The sequence below is a fragment of the Acomys russatus genome, chromosome 6 (assembly GCF_903995435.1).
Source record: "Acomys russatus chromosome 6, mAcoRus1.1, whole genome shotgun sequence".
NCBI lineage: Eukaryota > Metazoa > Chordata > Mammalia > Rodentia > Muridae > Acomys > Acomys russatus.
Window position 1 is genome coordinate 62,358,391 of NC_067142.1, and position 21,614 is coordinate 62,380,004.

Sequence of the window (21,614 nt, forward strand, 5' to 3'; positions counted from 1 at the left end):
AGTTCTTAGCTCTAGGAGAGCCTTGTTATGTATTTGTTAATCCAAGCACTCGTGTCTCAGCTCTTTCTCAACATATTGTGACTCCTTTCCAATAGACAGGAGAGACAACTCCATTTTAAAACTGGGCATAACCCATGTAAATGTGTCCTACAAATGGCGAATATATAGGTGCCATTTCACTCTCCTTTTTACTCATTTTCCATTAAAAGGCCCTTAAACCACACATGTGGCATAATGGGTTTCTCCTTATGGAGTCCACTTTGGCTGAGTCCTCTTGGTGGGCGAGGGCACAGGAAAAAACCACAACCACAACAACCCAAAACACTGTTCTGGCAAAAGGAGTTGCTAGTCTAAGCCCCAAGAGAAGTTATGACAAGCCCTGTAGCCAGTCCCTGTCATTCAGTACAGGTGCAAGGCTGTGAGCATCCGCAGACATCGAGTTCCAGCCTGCGAGGTTGCCTGAGCAAAGCGCGGGTGGCAGCCCTCACATGGTCCGCCCTCAAGGGTGGACTTTGCTGCTTCGCGCTGACCTGCGGGGCCCCAGAGGCGGCACGTGACCAAGAAACTTTGGCGGGCGGCGGCGCAGGCGGAGGCGCGGCGGCCGAGCTCCCCCGCGCGGCGAGCTCTGCTGCGGGGAGGCACTCGCCCCGCGCGCCGCGCTGCCTGTGCGTGCGGGAACGGCCCCCGCAGCCCAAGCGGACTCTGGAGCCGGCGGCAGCGCGCGTCTCGCAGGCGGCGGCGTCCAGCGCCCCGGCCCGGCTGCTCGGCCAGCCCCGAGGGCTGTGGCGCCAGGGACGCGCGGAGCACCACGCTCCGCCGCCGCCTGCTGTCGCGAGGTCATCGGATCCTAGCGTGCCAGCAGCTGCCCACTTTCCCTACTCTGGATGTGGATGGGAAGTTGGGGAAGATGGGTAGGGTCATGTTGGGGTGGACCGCTGTCTTCTGGTTCACAGGTAAGGGTCGGTTGCTACAGCGACGGATAACTTTATATGTATTTCCATAGTGGTGGTCCACTCCACCCCATTTTCCTCTTTTTTGACTCTTAAAGGGGCTTAGCCTGCATGGGTGGTGGTAGTGGTGGTGGTGGTGGTGATGGTGGTGTGGTGTGGTGTGGTGTGGTGTGATGTGTGTGTGTGTGTGTGTGTGTGTGTGTGTGTGTGTGTGTGTTTGTGTGTTGGGGGAGGCAGTGGAGAAGCGCAATTGCAAAGGAGCTGGATGCAGATGCAGGTGTTGACTCACTAGAGCTGTGAGGCTGTTCTTAGGATGTGTGTTTCCCCTCCAGACAATGGTTCTTCCTCGCTCTTTCCTTGAGTTTGTTAGGCTCTCTGAGCCCTGATCAGGGGACTGGGGAAAGCTCAGAGGGGTTGATTCATTAGGAACACTTGTTTTCTGGAGGCGGGGGCAGGGGAGTGTCTCCCCAGCTACTTCTCTAGAGAAGGAGAGAGACCTAGGGACATTCTCTGGGGCTCTCTGGCTGCAGGGGAAGGGGTTTGAGAAGATGAAGAACAGGCTTGATTGGTCCTGGAATTTAAGGCCCCATCAGTCTCACTGGAGCCATTTGGAGAAGATAAAAGACAGCAGATCAAACGCCCCTCCCCCCAGCAGGATAATTTGTATGGTGGTTCAAAGGTACTGAACTTTGGTGGTGTCTCTGATGCACCTCTTCCTCCTTTTGTGAACTTTCTTCCCGTCTGTCTTCTGGTTTTAGAAGAGGCCCTTGTTTGTAACGCTTTGTCTAATTCTGGGTAAAGGAACAAGTGGCCCTGGGGTGGCCACCTCAGAGAGATTTCCCAGAGCAGCCCTGCTGAAAGATAGATGGGACAAGGCTTGGCGTGGGTCAGAGGCAACCAAAGAGATAGAGTGGTCTAGGAAAAAGAATAAGGCATCAAAAGGTCACGCGGACAGGATGGGGGGTGGGCAGCGGTGGGGGAAAGAGAAAAGAGCAAAGAGCAGCAAAAAATAAAAAAAGTTTGTGTCCTCTGGGGTATCCACCAGGCCCAGGGGTGGGTTAGGGGAGGAGAGGGGGTGGGTAGAGATCGAGACACTAGGGAAATGGGACCCAGCTTAAAAACGCCCAAAGTAAATCACCGAAGCAGGAGAAAAGACATTTAAACAGGAAGAAAGGCAAATGCTCTCCCCCCCCTAATCTTCTTTTACCTTCAGGATGAAATTATCAGTTGCCTGCGCTATTTCCCCATTGTAAATGATAGGCCCTAACCCTCCTCTTGCCCCCCAGCTGGGATAAGGTGGGGGGGCACCCTCAGCAGAGTTACCCTCTTATCTTGACTGCTCCGAGTTCATCCATCCCACATTATTTAAATATGAATCATCTAATTCCAGGGTTTGGCTGATCCGTGCTTCTCCCTCCTCTGGCCCTCCCAGTGCTTTCAGCTGCCACCCTCACGGATCCTAACTCTTGTCTCTGTTGCTCAGTTGCCATCTTCAAGAAGTGGTGGTGGGGGGGTGTGGAATTAGGGCTTGCAGCCTGGGCCATGGCTTCTCTGGAGTCAGGCGGTCATCTTAGGAGGGTCCATGAGTCAGAGGTGCTTTTTTGGACCACCCACCCCCTACTGGATCTGCCCAAAGAGGAGTACTCTGGGACCCACAGAGAGTGGGAGAACAACATATGGTCTCTCTAGATGGTTAACAGTTTCTTATGAAGTGAAATCCTATTAGTGGAGGGACCACAGGCAATCTAGTTCAACCCACCCCTCCCCTAGTTTATAGAAATAGAAGTGCAGGGAGATGGTATGCATATTTGAGGTTGTTGAGGGTGCAATCTCAGGCCTCCCAGACCCCAGGCAGCCTTATGTGCACCAGCTCCACCTGCTTCACTGGGCTTCTTGCAGGGAGGGCTCTGTTGCTTTATTTTTGTTTGGAGGGAGGTGCTGCATTGTCTGCGCCTTCTGCCATCTGCACCTGGAGAGCTGGCTCTTGCCTGGAAACAGGCAACAGGTTATTTATCTGTGTCTCAGCTGTCAGATGGCAGGGGTGATCTGCAAGTGAGGCTGACCCCTGTGATGTCATGGACTTACCCGCCCCCCCAATGCCCTGACCCTTCCCTCCTCCCTGATGGCAGAGGCACTGCTAGACAAGGCGCCTCTCAGCCTCTGCAAAATATAAGGAGCTAACAATGGCTGCCTGCCGGGGAGGGGGTCTGAAGAGAGAAGAGCAGTCAAAGCTGAGGAGGATTTAGAGCATACAAGGAAAGGTAAGAAATTTCAGTCCAGCCCAATCAGTGAATTCTTTCTTGAGACATGGTCAAAAGGGAGGGAGAAGGGGAAAACACAGATTAAAACTGAAACAACCAAGGACAAAACACATTCATTCTCTCCCTCCTTTCCTCCCTCCTTCCTTCTCTCTCTCCCTCCCTCCCTCTCTCCCCTCCTCCTCCATCTCCTCCTCCTCTCTCTCTCTCTCTTCCTCTCTCCACTGTTCTACTCCCCTGTTTCGCTTTAAGGCAGGCTGAGCAATTTCTAATCAACACTCCGGTTCTTTCCCTTAGGCCGTAACAGCTCTTTCATCGCTGAAATCCAGTACTTCTTCCTGCTATATATTTAGCCTCATGATTTCTCATTGTCCCTGTAGCACTACTTCCTGCACTAGATTGCTTTTGTTGTTGTTGTTGTTGTTTTGGACAAAACAAAAAGCTTACCAGCTGCTATTTTAGCAACAGGTGTCATCTAGCAATGAGACTTGAAGGAGGGTTCATTCAGTCTTTGTTCCCGAGCAACGGTGACATTTCGTCATCTTCCCTGGCAGCAGAGGCTGCAAGGAACGACACTGTGACTCCGCTCTGGAGACTCTTTCTGTCGGCACTCTTTCATTCACAGTATCAGCCCATCCTGAAGGCATGGACTCAGTTCACGTGGTCTGTGTGCCGGGAAGAAAGCGCCAACAGACACAATCCTTACCCTAAGAGAAGGGTCAATCTAGTCGGTGCGTGATTCAAACAAGCACTCAGGTTATGTTCTGATGGTTGATGGATCCGTAAGAGCTACACAGGTAGCAATGGCACACAGAATAGGCATAGTCAACCCAAAACATGGGATTCCAACCCAAACTGACTCTGAAATGAAGAGGTCGTGGCTGCACTAAGACTTGATTTTCATGCAGTCAATGGGTTATAGCCATGTCCTAGGTATTGTGCTGGGATTAGTGAAATGAGTAAGACACAGCCCCTGCCTTCAAGGAGCCCTGTCCAGAGGCAGAGACACTGGCTGTGGGACTGAGGACAACAGTACTAGCATTGTGTGAAAGCGGTAAGAGAAATCTTCCTTCAGAACTGTAAGGTGCCTCAGAAAACCTAGCTTAGTCTGGAGGAGGAAGGGAGGGATTGAGGCATGGGCTGTCACCTGGACCCCCTTGTTGGCTGATGACTATGTAAGGATAGTGGGTATAGCAACTTAGAGTGTTATTAATCCTATGAAAAGAAGACTCTCTTTCAGAGATTGCTGGTACCTCAGCTTCCATTATCCCCTTTCATGTCCTGTCTGGTGCCTATGCTCCCTCCCTTCTGTGTTCTGCCTTCTCCCACAGAAACGACATTGCTTATACCAAAACTTATTTACTACTTTGTCATCCCCAGCCCCACAATCACCATTGCCCCACCTGGATGCTCCTCACCAGATTAGAAGAGGGTGGCTATTTCAATACCCTTATCACTCCCTTCAGTTTGGACACATCAGTCCGTTGGGTGACAGATTTACAAAGACTTGAGTATTGATACTATGTGTGTTATTATAAGCTCTGGGCTCCTATGTGCTAGTAGTTTTACTCTAAGCACATAGTGCTGTTAGCAGTCTTAGTCCTGGAACGTGGTGGATGGAAAGATCCCTGACCTGGGAGGGGAAGGTTGGGTTCAAGGACTAGCTCTTCCTGCGCAAGTTTCTGTCTTGGTCTTATGGTCCGTTAGATGGGTGATTTCTAGGGTGACTTTTGGCTGTGTGATTCTGAGTCTGGACTTTTTCTCCATTTAATTTTGATGACCTGGATATCAAAGGTCAAGAGTGACAGGCCCATTCATCCTTTGATAATTCTCCCAATGAAGGAAACTGAGATAATCTCAGTTTTTTTTTTTTTCAGTGTTTTTCCATTCTAATTTATGATTAGGATGGAAAAAAAAAAAAAAAAACCAGCTAGGGAGAGAGATCTATTGTTGAGATTTTCAGAAGGACCAATTATGTTTTTACATTTTTGGAAGATGGGGTTGAATGGTCTCCAAGGGGACTGATAGAGTGAGGCGAATACTTTGGACCAGGTGGCCTGAATCCAGGCTAGCACAGCCCTGGAATATCCCTTCACTTTGCAGGATGCACTTATCTTTTCACACCTTTTGGCATGAACCCTTCCTTTGCTATAGTCAGAAACATACAGAGAGGTAATGGCTTATGGTAGTTCTTCCTTTGTGCTATGATGTTTTTCCCTGTGTTGGATGGCTTTCATATACATTAATCTCATTTGATATGTAAGGTCATTATCACCTATTTATGCCCAGAAAGGCCAAAGTTCAGAAGAAATAAGGGACTTATATGTCCCTGGGGTTTTATTTATTAAAAAGTTCATGAGATACAATGTGTTACTGCTTTAGCATAACCTGCCTGTTTCAAGTGCCAGAATCCAAGCAGTCATTCTGTTTTGGTTAAGATGTATCAAGCTATAGCTCCTGACTTTGGCGAATATACATGGTGACTATTGTAGCGTCTTGGGGTTTTGGGTTAGAGTTTTTGAAATTCAGGAAACTAGTGCAGGGGAAATAAGAAAAATTGGCTGTTGGCTTTCCCTAAGTTAAGTCTTGATGTGTGTGTGTGTGTGTGTGTGTGTGTGTGTGTGTGTAGGGGAGAGTGTATGGAGAGTACTCCAGAAAGGGAAGAGCTGTGTCCCGGGGAAGGAACAGACACTGGTGAGCATTTGGAACTAGGCGTTGGTGTTATACACCCGGGAGCCATGCAAGACGTGGCTGTGCTATATGCATGCTCAAAATCGTGGCTGCTGAGATAGGTTTTTGGCTCTCTGAAAATGAAAGAAAGCATTTTGGAAGACAGGAGTTCTTTATGGGCCAAGAAAGAACCCAGAAGAACATGCTACTTCCTCTGTCTTCCTTCCATGTCTTGGGCTTACAGGATGCAGTGCTCTGGCTCAGGAGCAGGGCCCTCCTCACACTGTTACCCCTTCTGTACCCGGGCTTGCCAAGGGGCCGATACAGAGGAGATGTGCACGTGTTGTGTGCGTGTGTGCATGCATGCACACATGCACTCCTGTGCGTATATGTATGTTCAGGGGTAAGGTTAGCAGTAAGTGACTTGGATTTGAACGCTAGATTAGTATTTTATCTTCTCTCCTTTGACTTGGACATGGAAGGCTAACTCATCTCACAGCGCTAGTTAGATGACTAAAAGAAACCATGTAAAAACTCGAGAACAGTGTTGGGCACGTAGTAATAACTAAGTACTTCTCGTGAGCCTCGTTAGGCCTCTTCCTTAGCATTTTGATGTAGCATCAAGAAATAAATTTTAATCGCTCACTGTTGTCTATCTTTATTTTTTAATCATGTCACATGGAAGCTGTGGATAGCTGTGGGTAGCTGATGTTGGTAGGCTTGGTGGACTTGACTCAGTACCAGTTGTCTTTCCATTCCAATAATACCCAGTATGGAGGAACAGGCACTAACTGGTTATGATGTTCCACAGTGGAGGGCGTATGCTTGGGGCGGGGGGCGTTGGGGGAGTACAGAGGCTGTGTGTAGCACCACACCACACAAGTGCCTTTAAAACTTCCATTGGACATGTCTCATGACTTACCTGCTCATAGGAAAAGGAAATTCTGTGGCCCAGTGGGTAGTCTGTGGAGTTGGAACTGTACTTGTGCCTGGAGAGACCAAGGTGAGATGGGAGAGGGAGCGAACAGTAAAATCTACCAGCTGGACTAAGTCAGCTGACGACTGTAATCTTGTCCTTACTATGTAGCAGAATCTTCAGGGACCTGCAGAATGGAACTATTGTTAACAAAAGCCCCAGATGACTGAATAGGAAATTCTCAGGCAGTGAGATGTGATTCTGCTGTGCTGTGACTGCAGTGAGAGCAGGAAGCAGCCTGAAGAGACAGCGATACCTGAGGAGGTCCTGAAGAACGAGTAGGAGTTAGAAGGGAAGGGGTGCCACAGGGGACAGAGAAATGTGCAGGGGGGACAGGCTGAGTAAAGGCCGAGAACCAAGGGAGGACATAATGTTTTCTAAAAACTACAAATATTTATCTGTGGTTGAAGCATTTAGTGCTGTAGGAGCAAAGAAAAGAGAAACCCCTTTGTCCTTCAAAAGGCCAAAGGGAGTGTTGAAAAAAGAGTCAGAGCCAGGGGAGTGCCATGGTCAAGTGTGCATTTTAGAAAAGGCATTTGTAGCCGGGCGTGGTGGCACATGCCTTTAATTCCAGCACTTGGGAGGCAGAGGCAGGCAGATCGCTGTGAGTTCGAGGCCAGCTCTACAAAGTGAGTCCAGAGAGAAACCCTGTCTAGAAAAACCAAAAAAAAAAAAAAAAAAAAAAAAAAAGAGCATTTGTGCTCAAGGTAGGGAATAGATTAGATGTGGGTGGGTTGTAAGAGAAGATTCTATATGGTACAGTGATATAAGAGACAGACATGGGGGGCTGGAGAGATGACTCAGAGCTTAAGAGGTCTGGCTGCTCTTCCAGAGGTCTTGAGTTCAATTCCCAACACCCACATTGCAGCTCACAACCATCTATAATGAGATCTGATACCCTCTTCTGACATATGGGCATACATGCAGACAGAACACCATATATATAATAAATAAATAAACCTGGGAGAGAGAGAGAGAGAGAGAGAGAGAGAGAGAGAGAGAGAGAGAGAGAGAGAGAGAGAGAGAGAGAGACAGAGACAGAGACAGAGACAGAGACAGAGACACACAGAGAGAGACAGCGAGAGAGACAGAGAGACCAAGACAGAGACAGAGACAGAGAGACTGGCTGGACGCAGAGGTTGAAGGGAAAGGAATGTTAAAGATGTGTTCAGATTTCTAGCTTGGGATTTCTAGGAATACTATCCATAGACATGAATTAATATGGAAGGGGAAACACATAAGGGGAGGGGCATGAAAATCCCTCCACTCTCTTTCTCCTAATTATATTCTAATCTGGGATGCTTTAATTAAGGTACCCTAAACCATACTGTATCAGTTACTTTATGCAGTGCTGGGACAAAACACCCGATCGAGCACCGTAAGGAAGATTTGTTTTAGCACACAGTTCAAGGCTTCAGTAGGGAAGTCATGGTGGCAGGAACCTGAGACACTGATCACATTCTGTCTGTTGTCAGAGGCAAAGGGAAATGAATGATTGGGCTGAGCTCTGTCATCCTTTTATGTAGTCTGGGACTCCAGCCTATGGCATAATTTGATCTTTAGGTTGAATCTTCCCACCTCCCTTAACATCATCTCAATAATTCCTCCCAAACAGGCCCCGGAGGCTTACCTCCTCAGTAATTTTGGGTCTTATAAAGGTGATGATCTTACCCATCACACACGATGGCTAATATAAAGCAGTTTATTTTTCCTCTCTCATTACGGTTTGAATCTGTGGGGCTAGGGCTACCATTTCCAACATGTGATTCCTAGCGGTAGGCGTTTCTTAGGAAGAACAAGGAAAGTAGAGTTGAAGGCAAACAGGTTGCTAGCAGACAGGTGACCTAGAAGCTGTACACCTTACTTTTTGCTTCTTAAATGTAGACCCACGGCCACAGTTAGCTGCAAGAGAGTCCAGGAAATGTGTAGTTCCTCATGGCTTGTCTAGCCAAATGAAAACCTAAGATGTTCTATTACTAAAAGGGAAGAAATGGTTGTGTCTCCTTCTTTAGCATGGATGTGCTCATGTAATACCAAAACAGAGACTAAAGCTATGTATTTGGGCTCAGGGCTCAGGGGGAGATCTAGACAGGAAATACAGAGAACAAGTTGATAAAGGTTGATAGGGACTTTCTTACATGTTCCCTATCCTGTAGAAATGGCTGATATTTGACCCGCCTGAAAGGTCCAGGGTGGTTTCTAAGGTCCCTCTGCACTGCAGGATAAAGACTGATCCCTTTCGGGACTGCTTTGGTCCCATGGGAACAGCACACAAGCCAGCTAGACATCAACCCTAGTTCATTTCAGATCTGTGGATGATGAAACAAATCAGATGGAGGTGTCTGGTTTTATTCTGCCTAGTGGTGGCAGAATGGGAAAGCATGGCCCAGCTGGGGGCATAGGAAGTTTGCTTAATGAGTGGCAAGTGCTTTGTACACAGGCATTAGAGCCATTGGCAGCAAATAATAACTAGGCCATGAGCAAGGCCCCCCTCAGTGTCATTGATCACAGTCCTATCTGAAATGGAGACATGGTGTTATCCCTTAAGATTTTAAAGAGGAAAACATACTAGAATGCTAGCAAAAAAAAAAAAAAAAAGTCTTAAAATGTTTTACCTGGTGTTCCCCTGACTAATGTAGATGAAGGATTCAGGAACTGAGGTAGTAATGAAGAGACCCTGGTTCTAGCTGGTTTAAGCACAGAAGAAAGACATTTTTTTTTTTTTTTTTTAAAGAATCTGATACTTAGGGAGCCAGTGGGAAACTTAGAGAACAAAGCTCAGAAAATAGGCAGGCATTAACATGACGTCTACTATTCTTAGCAAAGACTTTTTATTTTACTTTTTAACCTTCGTTGATCAAGAAGATGGCTTCTACTTCTAGAAGAAAATCACCAAGCTGCGTTTTCTTTGTCTTTAAAGGTTGAATGCACAGTCTTACTTGGCTGGGCTATGGGCTGGCCCCACTGGAGATATGTGCATACCTTCCATTCATTTACCTGCATTTAGAAAGCCTGCCCATCAGTTGTCTCTAATAAAAACTGTTTGGGGAGATCGAGGCAACATGTTTGAGGTGTGAAAACAAGTGATACATTTCTTAAGTCTTAACTTGAAGGCAGGAGAAGGAAGGCTTTAAATTGCCATATTGGACGAAGATGCACCTTAGCCTGTGGGGTGCTCTGGGGAATGAGAAACTCGTGGAGTCTGCCTTGGAGACTTGAAGACTTAAGGGATGGGTAAACTTCATACAAAACTTCCAAAGGTGCTTGTCAGTGACGTCAGTGACCTTTAGCAGCGAGTTTGCTTCCCTAAAATGGGGGTGTGCTTATAGAGCCACTGCTCAAAGATGCTGGAAGAATAGCTCACAAGTGGGGAATGGGAATTTGACTTGAAAAAAAGGGGGTGCTAAAATAAGAAGAGCTCTGCTTTAGAGTCTGCTTTTGTTACTTGCAAACACAGTTTGTCATATATAGAATTCCTTTCTTCACATGAGAATTGGGGCAGGACCCTAGTTTGCAGGCACTGTGTGTACTTGGAGATGACGTTCCCCATCTGAAAATAAACCAGGAGGGTTGCTACTGTTTTGAGCTGTCACTACCCACTTTTACTTTTAGGCAGCTGCCTAGGCGTTGGCCAGAATCTGTGCGCTGCACTGAGGCCCACCTGCTAAGAAAGATGTTCAGACTCACGGGTTTGTGTGTGCATTCATTTGTTGATTCACTCCACATTTTCTTAGACCTAAGCTACATTCTATGGCTTTGCTATATGTTGGGGTTACAGACTCAGTGAAATCCTGGCAACTAAACTCAGGGACCTTAGAGTTGAAAAAAAAAAAAAAAGGTTTGGATTAAGTGTACCAAGATCTGGAATTTGTCTTTTCTTTGTGTTGCTAGAACTTCATGAAGTGTTTTGAATGCATTTTGACAGAATTAAAATAATCAAGGTCAAAGTTTTCTGGAGACCAAAGGGACAAAGTACATGTAAGAAGAGTTTAAGAGTGATGATTCCTCCTTTGTGAATGTAGAAAACTATCTGTGATTTTCAATAGCCCTGTAATGCTCCCTTTAGTCCAGGATTAACTTTTTAAAGACCTGATTTTTACAGGTGTGTTCTGTACCACACACACTTCCCTGCCCCCCTTCATTTATTTCTTTGCCTTTTATCACTTTCTTCTGCCTCTCTTCAGTTTTCTGGAATGTCTACCTTAGTTTGGAGGGTGGAACAGATTCTCTACCTTTAAAATGATTGGGAAAACTTCCAAAATTAAGCTCCCTAAGTTGCTACCAGTGCCAGAACTCAGAGCATCAGCCTTCCTACTGTGTGCTGGGGCTCTGCTCAGAGCATCAGCCTTCCTACTGTGTGCTGGTGGCCCTCTCAGAACATCAGCATTCCTAGTGCGTGCTGGTGCCCTGCTCAGGACATCAGCCTTCCCACTGTGTGCCAGAGCCCAAGCTCAGAATGCCTGTCTTCCCACTGTGTCCCAGTAGTTGTTTCTGTGTTTGCCACACTTCCCCCCAGTGCTTCTCTATGGCCCCAGGAGCACCTTTCAGCCACGTGTCCTTATTTTATAGACAGTGGATGAAAAATGTATGGCTGGAGTACAATGGGACCAATCATGGATAAGATCTGTCTTTAAGTTTGAGCTTGTATATGTGTCTGCCATGTGTGTGTGGGTGTACCTAAAGGCCAGAAAAGGGCATTGGATCCTCTGGAGATGGAGATACAGGTGGTTGTGAGCTGCCCAGTGTGGGTATTGGGAACTGAACTCAGGCCCTTTGGAAGAGCAGCAAGTGCTCTTAACTGTTGAGCCATCTCTTGAGACCCATGGATAAGATCTTACTTACATCATACCAAGGCATTGGGATTTGGGAATTTTATCCTGGAGAGAAAGAGGAGTGAGTAGTCTATAGAGCAGGAAACTGAAATGCTTGGATGATAATGTATTTTTAAAAATGCTCTAGAAACAATGTGACATGTAGATTGGGCTAGAAGTAGGGAGAGATGCTCAGGACACAGTTCTCATACCCAGGTGGCAACACTCCCTATATAAAGTGATGGTTAAGAACTTCAGAGCCAGTCAGCCTGGGCCTCAGGCTGCTTGTCACCTGCCACCCTGATTTATTAAGCAAGGTATGCATATTCTCAGAGCATCAGTCTTTCACATGTCAAATGAGCATGGCAATAACGTCTGTTTTATAGGCTTTTGAAAGAATTCATTCAAAAACCTAGGAGAGGGGCTTAGCACATGACGTCATACAGTTGTTATCTGGACGGATGAACCAGAAACCTGGTTATAGTGGGAACAGAGAAAATTCAAGTTGGAGAGGTAATTACACTTAGACTAATTGAAAGGGGTCAAAGGCAGTGAGCGAACCATCAAAGCTGAGGCTTTGGCCTGGCGTGCATTCATTACTTTTGACTTGCTGTGACCACAATTAAATGAGGGCCAGAACATTTTATTTTAGCTCATAGTTTCACAGGGTGTCAATCCATTGTGGGAGGGAGGGGATAGAATCTTCATGAGACTCAGATGTGACTCAACTATGCATAAAGCGTTACAAAAAGCATGTAAAACCCTTTAGAGAAGTGGCTGCCGAGGGAATCTGGGAAAAGCGAGTTGAGGTTCAGGGCAGGGTGACCAGGTTGCAAATTAGCACGCCAAAGTGGGAACAGTTTCTGTATGAGGCAAGCACAGGGTAACGACAAGAGATGCTGGCAAGTGGGCACAAGGAATCTAGCCTCTCACCCTAGACATTAGGGTTAGGGCCAGAAGAGAAGTTCTAGATCTTTGTCTTGTGAGGATGAGTTCTTGATGAACTGGAAATTGAATGCTACTCACCTTTCCACTGGAAACCTACAAAGTGGAGACAGGTACTGTCATTTTTTAGTCTTAAATCTTAACAGTTGTGGTCCTCAAAAGTCTGATAAACAGACACTCAGAACTCCTGGCCCTGTCCCCTCAACTAACCCAGCTCTGTCTTTAGTACATGGTCCCATTGCACCTGCATGTGTATCTGTGCCCATACATTGTGCATGCATGTGCACACACACACACACACACACACACACACACACACACACACACAGCGCTCGCTATTCTGACTTCAAGGACATGCACTAGTGAGGTGATAAGCATAGCTTGACACTACCCCTGTGGAACTCCTGACATATTCCAGCATGCGTGTGCATTTTCTGCCTGCACTTCCCTTTTCACAGCCAGCATCTCATGGCTATCTGCTCTTGCCTGGCTTGGGGACCACAACTCCATGGAAGCCAAGATATTTCTTGATAGTCATAGCAACAGCAAAAGTGGTTGCACACCATCAGTGCTTAATATATATCAGCTGATACCATAAGTATTTAAGATAAAATGTCATCTAGCCTTCAAACAGCCCAATAAGACTGTTACTATTATTATGGTTTTACTCATGAGAAATCTGACGCTCATGGCTTGAGTAACTTGCCTAAGGCCATGTAGCTGGTTCTAATTTAGGACTTGACTCCCAAATCCAGGCCTTTCACCAGCATGCTGCAGAAAGGCAAATGTTTCTGGGAATATATTTCTTATTCTTTGGAGCATGAGTTTGTGTGTCTGTCATGGAAGAAGCTGAGATCTGACTAACCTCTTAATAATTGATTAAGAGAGTTCAATGCCTTGGCTCACTCAAATGGCTAATCTCATTAACAGAGGACACAGCTGCCGAGGATGGTATTCTCAACAATCATCTCCTGAACAAAAACCCAAGCTTGACACCCTCTTTTTAAAAAATGAGTAAATAACATTTAAATCCTCAAGAAGGCTTTTATGTAGCACTCGTCCCCCTTGCTGATTTTATTTACTCCAGAAAGGCTGGGAACTACAATTCTCCCAAGTAGAACCTCAGCAGGGCACAGAGCAGGGAACTAGCCTGGTCAAGTGCATGATGTGTCCTGGGAAAATGCCCACGCTTCATTACCCAAACCCAGCCGTTATTAACTGAATTCCCTTCCCCTCTCTGTTTCCGTTTATGTCACCTGGAAAGCTGGGATGGGAATAAAGATGTGAAGAATTACAGGGCTGAAAATTGGTGCTGTATAACTTAAGGAGCTACTGTAAAGCAGCGTACTTTCCTATCGCAGCTGTGCGAGTCAGGGAGAGTAGAATTAGCTGCATCCACATTTGGAGTGGGAGGGCGCAACTGAGCTTCCAGACAGACCTGTTTGCCCCTTGATTGAGGCTGATCTGCAGAACGTGGCTATTATCAAGCCTGGTAGCGGGAGACAGCCATTGAAGGCCAGTAGTATCAGAGCGGAAAGTGAGGACAGATGGTGAGGGGGAATTGTCATGCCCCTCATGTCTACTCCTCAGTGAACCTCTATTGAGTCAGCTCCCTGAAGGAGCCCAGTGAGACAACATATTTGTTAGTGTTGTGTTCCCTGGGGGGTGGGGAGGGGGGAGAAGATGAGCATTATGACACTTACTAGGTAGGTGAGGAAAAATGGATCTCAGATTGCTACACAGACTTCAAGGCCTTGCCACTTGTGTGTCGCCAGATGATATTCCAAGCCCTTCCTGCTTGGTGCCAACACTATTTTAATATACGTTGCAATCTATGAGTCACTTACTACTTTTCCTCTGCAAAGCCCTTGAAACTCTCCCACTAATAGTCATGTGTTTGCTCATCCATTCCTTTATTTATTCATGGGCAGCCTCCAAGCGCTTGGCTGGTCCAAAACCCGTATTCACTACCAAATTCCATGGGCTGCTAGGAATCATTTTCTCATAACAAGAATGAGGACCCGTGTTTACTACTGTGCCTTTCATGGAGGAGGGGTGATGGGAATCAGGAGACACGCCCACACCTTGTCCTTGTTAAGGCTGCTTTGGTAAGGAAGCATGTTCCTAAGAAGTGTGTGTTTGCGACTGAGAGGGTGAGCGGTTTGTACTGTAGACGCGGGGAGAAGGCACTCAATGAAAAGGGAGCCTTTGTCACCTGTCTCAGGTCCACGCTGCAGTTCTAAAGCAAAGCCTTCCGCCCAGTGCTGGATGTGGTGGCTCAGAGGCAGGCGGATCGCTGAGTTCGAGGCCAGCCTGGTCTACAGAGTGAGTTCTGAGGATGGCCAAGGCTGCACGGGGAAACCATGGCTCAGAACACAAAACAAAACAAAAGCCTTCTGGTTCCAAGCTACCTGAAGCCAACTCGGCACTTCTTGCACTCAGCTCAGAAGCGTTTCCATTTATCTTCATATTCCTTTTGTCTGCCTCTCATCACAACTCTGGCTTTGTTTCTAACAGAAGACTCTAGAAACTCTAGACTCTGCCATTCGCTTAGGAAATTCTGTTCTCATTGCCGAGAACTTCTAGACTCTAACTAATGGGTTCTCTCAGGCCCTTTGCCTCTCAAACTCTCTCGGTCTCTCATTCATTGAAATTCTCCTTTCTCCCTGATCACCAGACCTCAGGGGACATCTCTTCTCATCTGGTTTTTAGTCTCTTTTCTTCTTTTGGTTACTCTTAAAAGTTGTTCGACCTAGTCTATGGCTTTTGAGCTGAGATCTCTTTTCATAAAAAGATGTCTTTCCTCTTTTATCTCTTCCCCTTTGCTTGGTCACCATCTGGGAAGTCAGTTCCCCCTGAAGTCATACTCTCTGCTGTCATTGTCATTTGCCATGCATTTGTCCAGCACCCACGGGCTTCATAATCCGGGCAGTAAGTATGCCATCCTTTCCTGGAATGGCATGAAAAGAAATACTCTCAAGATTGTCAGGATAACTGTAGAGGAGATTGCTAAGTATGTTGCTAACACAAAGAGGGAAGGGACAGACTGACCAAAGAAGGCGTTCTAAGAGGCCCTCAAATTGGGTTTTGAAAGATGGAAAACCATTTTCCAAGGGAAGTGATGCAAAGCATTCCAAAACCAAGGATTGTTGGGCGCAAAGACCTAGAGATGTAGAAAAGCATGGCTCAAACGGAGAAACTCTAAGTTGTTTGGCGTTTGCCAAGCTTGGTCCTTAAATAGTTACTTCAAAGGCGTAAGGCTGAAGGTGAGAAACCAAATGACGGACTATTAGGATGTCTCGTCAAATGTTGTGGTTTGATCATAATGGGTGAGTTAACCCAGAAGCAGAAAGACTCAAATGGTATATACTCACTTATATCTGCATACTAGCCCAAGGGGCATGTCCCACGAAAGCCTTCACTTACCAGGAAACTGGGACAGAGGGGAGGGCATCCTGTTGGGACTCTAAATGAGAGACGCATGCGAGAATAGCAAAATAAAAGGATCCAGAGGGTCCTAGAAATCTACAAGTAGAACAATATGATAGGCAGATTTGGGCCCAGGGGTCCCGCTCAAACTAAGGCACCAGCCAAGGACAATACAGGAGGTAAACTTTAAACCCCTTCCCAGATCTAGCCAATGGTCAGAACATTCTCCACAGTTGAGTGGAGAGTGTGATATGACTTTCTCACGTACTATGGTGCCTCACATTTGACCATGTCCCCTGGAGGGGGAGGCCTGGTGGCACTCAGAGGAAGGACAGCAGGTAGCCAAGAAGAGACTTGATACCCTATGAGAATATACAGAGGGAGGCAATCCCCCTCAGGAACATTCATAGGGGAGGGGAATAATGGGAAAATGGGGGGGGGGGAGGAATGGGAAGATACAAGGGATGGGATAAACATTGAGATGTAACAAGAATAAATTAATAAAAAAAAAGAATAAAAAAAATAAACAAAACAAAAAAAATGTGGTGGTTTGTTTCAGTTATGAACTTGAGGATGGCCTCAGATATAGGCTCTGGCCATGCCTTCGGGGCTTATCTTGATTAGGCTGAGGGAGAAGGCCGATGCATTGTGGGTAGAATCTCCATCCTCGCCGCCTCCGCCCCGCCCCTCCCCCCAACCTGGACTGTATAAAGAGAACGTGAGCTACGCATACGCATTGGTTGCTTTGCTTCTTGACTGGGGCGCAGTGAGACGATCTGCCTTAGGCTCCTGCTGCTCTATCTTCCTTATCTGGACTGTGACCTGGAACTGTGAGCCTGAGTAGATGCAGACTAAGGATGTGAGGGGGGAAGATGGGGTCGTGCGGGAGGTGAGGTCCATGACCAAGGACGCTGCCTGGACACGTGCATTCTGTTTTGCAGCCGTGGTCGAAAGCCTTCAGGTCACGGTGCCTGACAAGAAGAAGGTGGCCATGCTCTTCCAGCCCACCGTGCTTCGCTGCCACTTCTCCACGTCCTCCCACCAGCCCGCCGTGGTGCAATGGAAGTTCAAATCCTACTGCCAGGATCGCATGGGAGAATCCTTGGGCATGTCTTCTCCCAGGGCCCAAGCCCTCAGCAAGAGGAACCTGGAATGGGACCCCTACTTGGATTGTTTAGACAGCAGAAGGACCGTCCGAGTGGTGGCTTCCAAACAGGGCTCGACTGTCACCCTGGGAGATTTCTACAGGGGCAGAGAGATCACGATAGTTCATGGTACTGAGGCTCGTGTTCGGAGTCTAGGGAGTGGGAGGGAGGTTCAGGCCCCCCCCCTCCGTCCCCCCCCCCCCCCCCCCGTGTCCAGCACAAGAGAAAGTCAACCTCTTTTCAGTTCTTCAAGGATCTGATTTTGTGGGAGATGCGAAGATCAGGAGCCCTTGCATATTGCTCTGAATGACAGGGGAGGGATAGGACACACAGGGCTTTGGAGAAACCTTCCAGAACTTGACCTCCAATCCCACAGAGTATTGTCAGGACTATCTAAAACGAGCTTTAGTGAAAGAACTTGAGGAAACCATTCTGCACCTCAGGGTTGCTTTTCCTGCCCCTAGTGGAATTCCCTACAAATTCCTTTTCCTGGAGAAGGGATATGTGCATACAAGCTGCAGAGCTGTGAAGATGAATCCATTCCGCTTTCTCTCCAGCTCCTTAAAGTTTTAGATAAGAAAAGGTCACAACTTTCATGACCGGCTTGATTATTAAATTATTTGAAGAAATCAGTTTATTTCTAGGAACCCAGAATTATTTGGGAAATTGCCCGACCGTTAGGTGCCATTGTAGATCTGGTTCAAAGCCATCAACTGTTCAAGAAAGTAGATTAGAAGTAGACCTATTTGTGCCTGCAAACTTATTCTCTTGCCTTAAGGATGGCAGTTTGTATTATTTTGTCTGAAATAAAGCAAGCGTTTTCCAACCGCTATCTGCACGAAACAAACAGACAGACAAAATAAATACATAAATAAAATAAAAATTAAAAAATTAAAAAATGAATTGCGTAGATGTTCTAGAAGGGTGCTCCCATCCCCGGCCCTGTTGTTCAGCATCTTTCTTCCAGAGGACAGAGGTTTAGGACCGGCTTCCCCTTTTTGTGACAACAGATGCAGATCTTCAGATCGGAAAGCTCATGTGGGGAGACAGCGGACTCTACTACTGCATCATCACCACGCCGGATGACTTGGAGGGGAAAAATGAGGGCTCTGTGGAACTGCTGGTGCTGGGTAAGTGAGAGCCAGGGCCACCATTTTCATCGTAGGCTGCTTGCAATGCGTTCCTTTCCTCTCTGCCTGGATCAGGAGACTGCCAACATGATCCTCATCTTTTGTGCACAGACAGGTCTGTTGTAGAGTATTCTCTTTCTGAGGAGCAGCTGTGTTTACCATGCCTTGCTTCTGGAAGGCTATGGGTCTTTCTGGAGCATTGTCAGAAATGTTTGTTTTCCTAGTGCTTCTTCCTTTCCTACTTTCACCTTTCACCCTGAGTCTCCCTTATCCTTGCCTTGTCTTTTTGTATGGCCTTTGAAGTACGGTAGAGATTAAAGAAGAGATAAGAACCCATTGGTGTGTGAGCACCTCTGAAGACCCCCAGGGGTCTTTTCTCACTCAGTTCTCTCCACTTAAGATAATGATGAGGCAAAATGTTTGTAAACCACAGAGTCTGGTAATAAAATGCATCCAGTGAGAAGAGCTGTTTAGAGGGGTTTTAAGTTTAACCGGAGGTGTCTGAGTTATTCTCAAGCAAATAATTCTAATCCTTATTAATATTAACTGATTCATAACGGAAAACGCCTGACTTTTCCTCTTGTGGATGCAGGAATGTTAGTGGAAATGATCGCCTTGGAAACTGAGCGCACAACGTGTGTTTCATAAAATTTGGTTAGATTAAAAAAAAAAAACTTATATTAAACCAACACAGAAAACAAGGAAACACCCTATATCTATTGTAAGGAAAAAATAATTGAGGATGTACCCTTTAAGCCATGATTCAGAAGACACTGCTTTTTTGTTTTTGTTTTTCTTGTAGCTTCCAAAAGTTAGCTGACAGTAATTTGTGGGAGTGCCTTGTTTGAAATGAAAATGAAGTTTAAGACTCTCCCGCTAACCCCCATCTCTGTGAGAAACCCAATACCCAGGGATAAAGTGGCATTTTCTACTTAGAAGTTTTAGATTTTGTCATGACTGACAAAGCAATTGTTCTCATGCCTTAGTCTTACATTTTACAAACTAAACTAAGGCATGTATAGTTTTCCTTGTTAGAAAGCTGACTTAAACATAATCCTTAGGGCCAACATATAAACCATAACTGCTGTGGCTTGTAGCCATGGGGAAATATGAGTTACTCAAAGGAAATTAAATGAGTAAAAGTCTTATTGATGATGTCAAGAACACACAGAGGTAAGTCTTGAGATATGCTGTGGCTTGTTAAATCAGACAGAATCTAAGAGATACATTTTTGCCTAATATCAGAACTCTAATGACCAAGTCTGCAGGAACAAGAAGTTTGTTTGAGCCTGCAGTTAGGTAATTGTGAGTACAGCTATTGGACCGAGGCAGCCATCTGCAGAGAAGTAATTGTGTGTGCAGGGAAAGGAGGCCAGGTAAAAAACCACTTTAGATCATTTGTCCCACTTCCGCAGGTGTGGGGGAAGTGGATGGAGGGAAAGTTTTGTCATCTGAGGACACACTAAAGTGCACCGTGGACATTCCTCTGGATCAAATCCAGTCTAACTGTGTGCTGACAAAGCCTTTCTTGGGGCCAAAAGGGCTCAGCAGCTGGTGAACTAGGGAAGGCTCAATGACAGTGGTCACCAGTGATGGGGGGAGAGATGTGGAGCAGAAATCAGCATCATCGCTCTGAGAACTGTGAACACAAGTGAGGGACTCTGCAGTCAGAGCTCTACATAAAAGCAGGACCACTAAACCCATGCACCTGAGGGGTAAGTGCAGCCCTGCTCTGCTCCACACTAATTAGAAATGTCTATAGTGTGATAATTTACCATAGACAATTTTGGGCAACACTACTTATGCTAACTATTTAAAGGAATCAGTTTCAAATCTATGAATATTTTTGAGTGCATTAAAATACTTGATGCAAAATTCTGAGCCTTTTTCTTGACTCCCTCCCCCCCTTTATAAAAATTTTCCAAAATACTCCCACAATTAAAAAAGCATTAGAGTTGTTTGGTTGTTACTGTCTGCAGGCCACTTTGTTTGATACTTTAGTTTTCCCTGTGAGTCTAGGAAAGCAACCTGATTTCTGGGTTCTATGTCAAAGAATGGAGTCACCTGGGAAGATTACTGGGGTTCACGGTTTATTAATTACATCATCATGAGCTAATGGTTTTCTATGAGGCATGGCTAGGCAATTCATTCTAGTAAAAAAAAACCAAAAAAACAAAAAAAAGTGGGTGGGGGTGGGAGTGGGGACTTAAAGACCAAGCGACGTGTTTTCAAATATTTGGAATGAAGGTTTCTACAAGAGGCACTGGAAACATACTCTGTATGCCTGGCAAGTGGGTCATTAGAAGGAGGGGAGCAGGGGGTTGGTTATAGAAGCTGCTGCAGAATCACAGATGAAAGGTACGAGATGCTGAACCAGAACCGGAAATGGAGACACCCTAGCAACAGTCCTGAGAGCAAGGCAGTCCATCTTGGGGAAGGGAGAGAGATGAGTATTTCTGACTAGGTGGGTAACCAGCCATCCCTTTAACTAGGAAAGGGGACCGAGGTGGAAATGCTGGTTAGACACATAAAATTTAAGATGTCTCTGGACACCAACAGGGCTCCTGGGAATTTGTTTTATTGGGACATAAACCAATTACATTAAGGACGTAATGTAAGTGCTTACTTGGTCACAATCATTGGTCACAATCTTCATCTAGGTATTTAAGTGGTTATTAGTGATGGAGCCATCAGAGATTATGGTTGATGGCACCGGTTCCAGTTAACTTAAGCCAAAATGAAGGAGGAGGAGGGGGAGAAGGAGGAGAAAGAGGAAGAAGAAAGAAAGAAAGAAAGAAAGAAAGAAAGAAAGAAAGAAAGAAAGAAAGGAAAAGGGATGCATTGGAAGCTATCAAAATTGAAAAAAGAGAGAAAGAATATACCTTTTTGAGAAGAATTTATTGGCCCCTAAACAACAAATATCCTCTAACCTCAGTGACTTCTCTGCCCAAAAGTTTATCTCTACACCACTTGTCACAGTTGGATGCATAGTCCCCCTCCAAGTGGTGGTTCGTGGCTCTAGGCTTCTCTTTTGTTTGGCTTGGCTGTGTTGGCCTTTTTTGCTCCCAGCTGAAGGGAGAGTGGGGAAGGGGGTTGAAAACGAGAATAGATAAATATATGAATGCTGGGGCGTTAGGTTCTAGATCTAGTAATGACGTGGAGCACTTCTTTAGTCATTTTGGAAGACGATAGAGGAGGTTAACCCAGTAGTTATTCTCAGCACTGTCAGAGATGCTCCAGGGTTACTACTGGCTTTATGTTGCAGAAACTGTTGAAAAATATCTCTAGGGCTTCCTTAGT

The 21,614-nt window shown here is 46.1% G+C and overlaps 1 protein-coding gene across 1 annotated transcript in view; it reads left to right on the forward strand.

Moving 5' to 3' along the window:
• Positions 1 to 21,614, forward strand: part of Ildr2 (immunoglobulin like domain containing receptor 2) — a 57,463-nt gene that overhangs the window by 599 nt on the left and 35,250 nt on the right. The window contains exons 2-4 of the mRNA XM_051148344.1: positions 545 to 953; positions 16,981 to 17,313; positions 18,195 to 18,314. Coding sequence (XP_051004301.1) covers positions 545 to 953; positions 16,981 to 17,313; positions 18,195 to 18,314 — 862 coding nt within the window. The remainder of the gene's footprint in view (positions 1 to 544; positions 954 to 16,980; positions 17,314 to 18,194; positions 18,315 to 21,614) is intronic.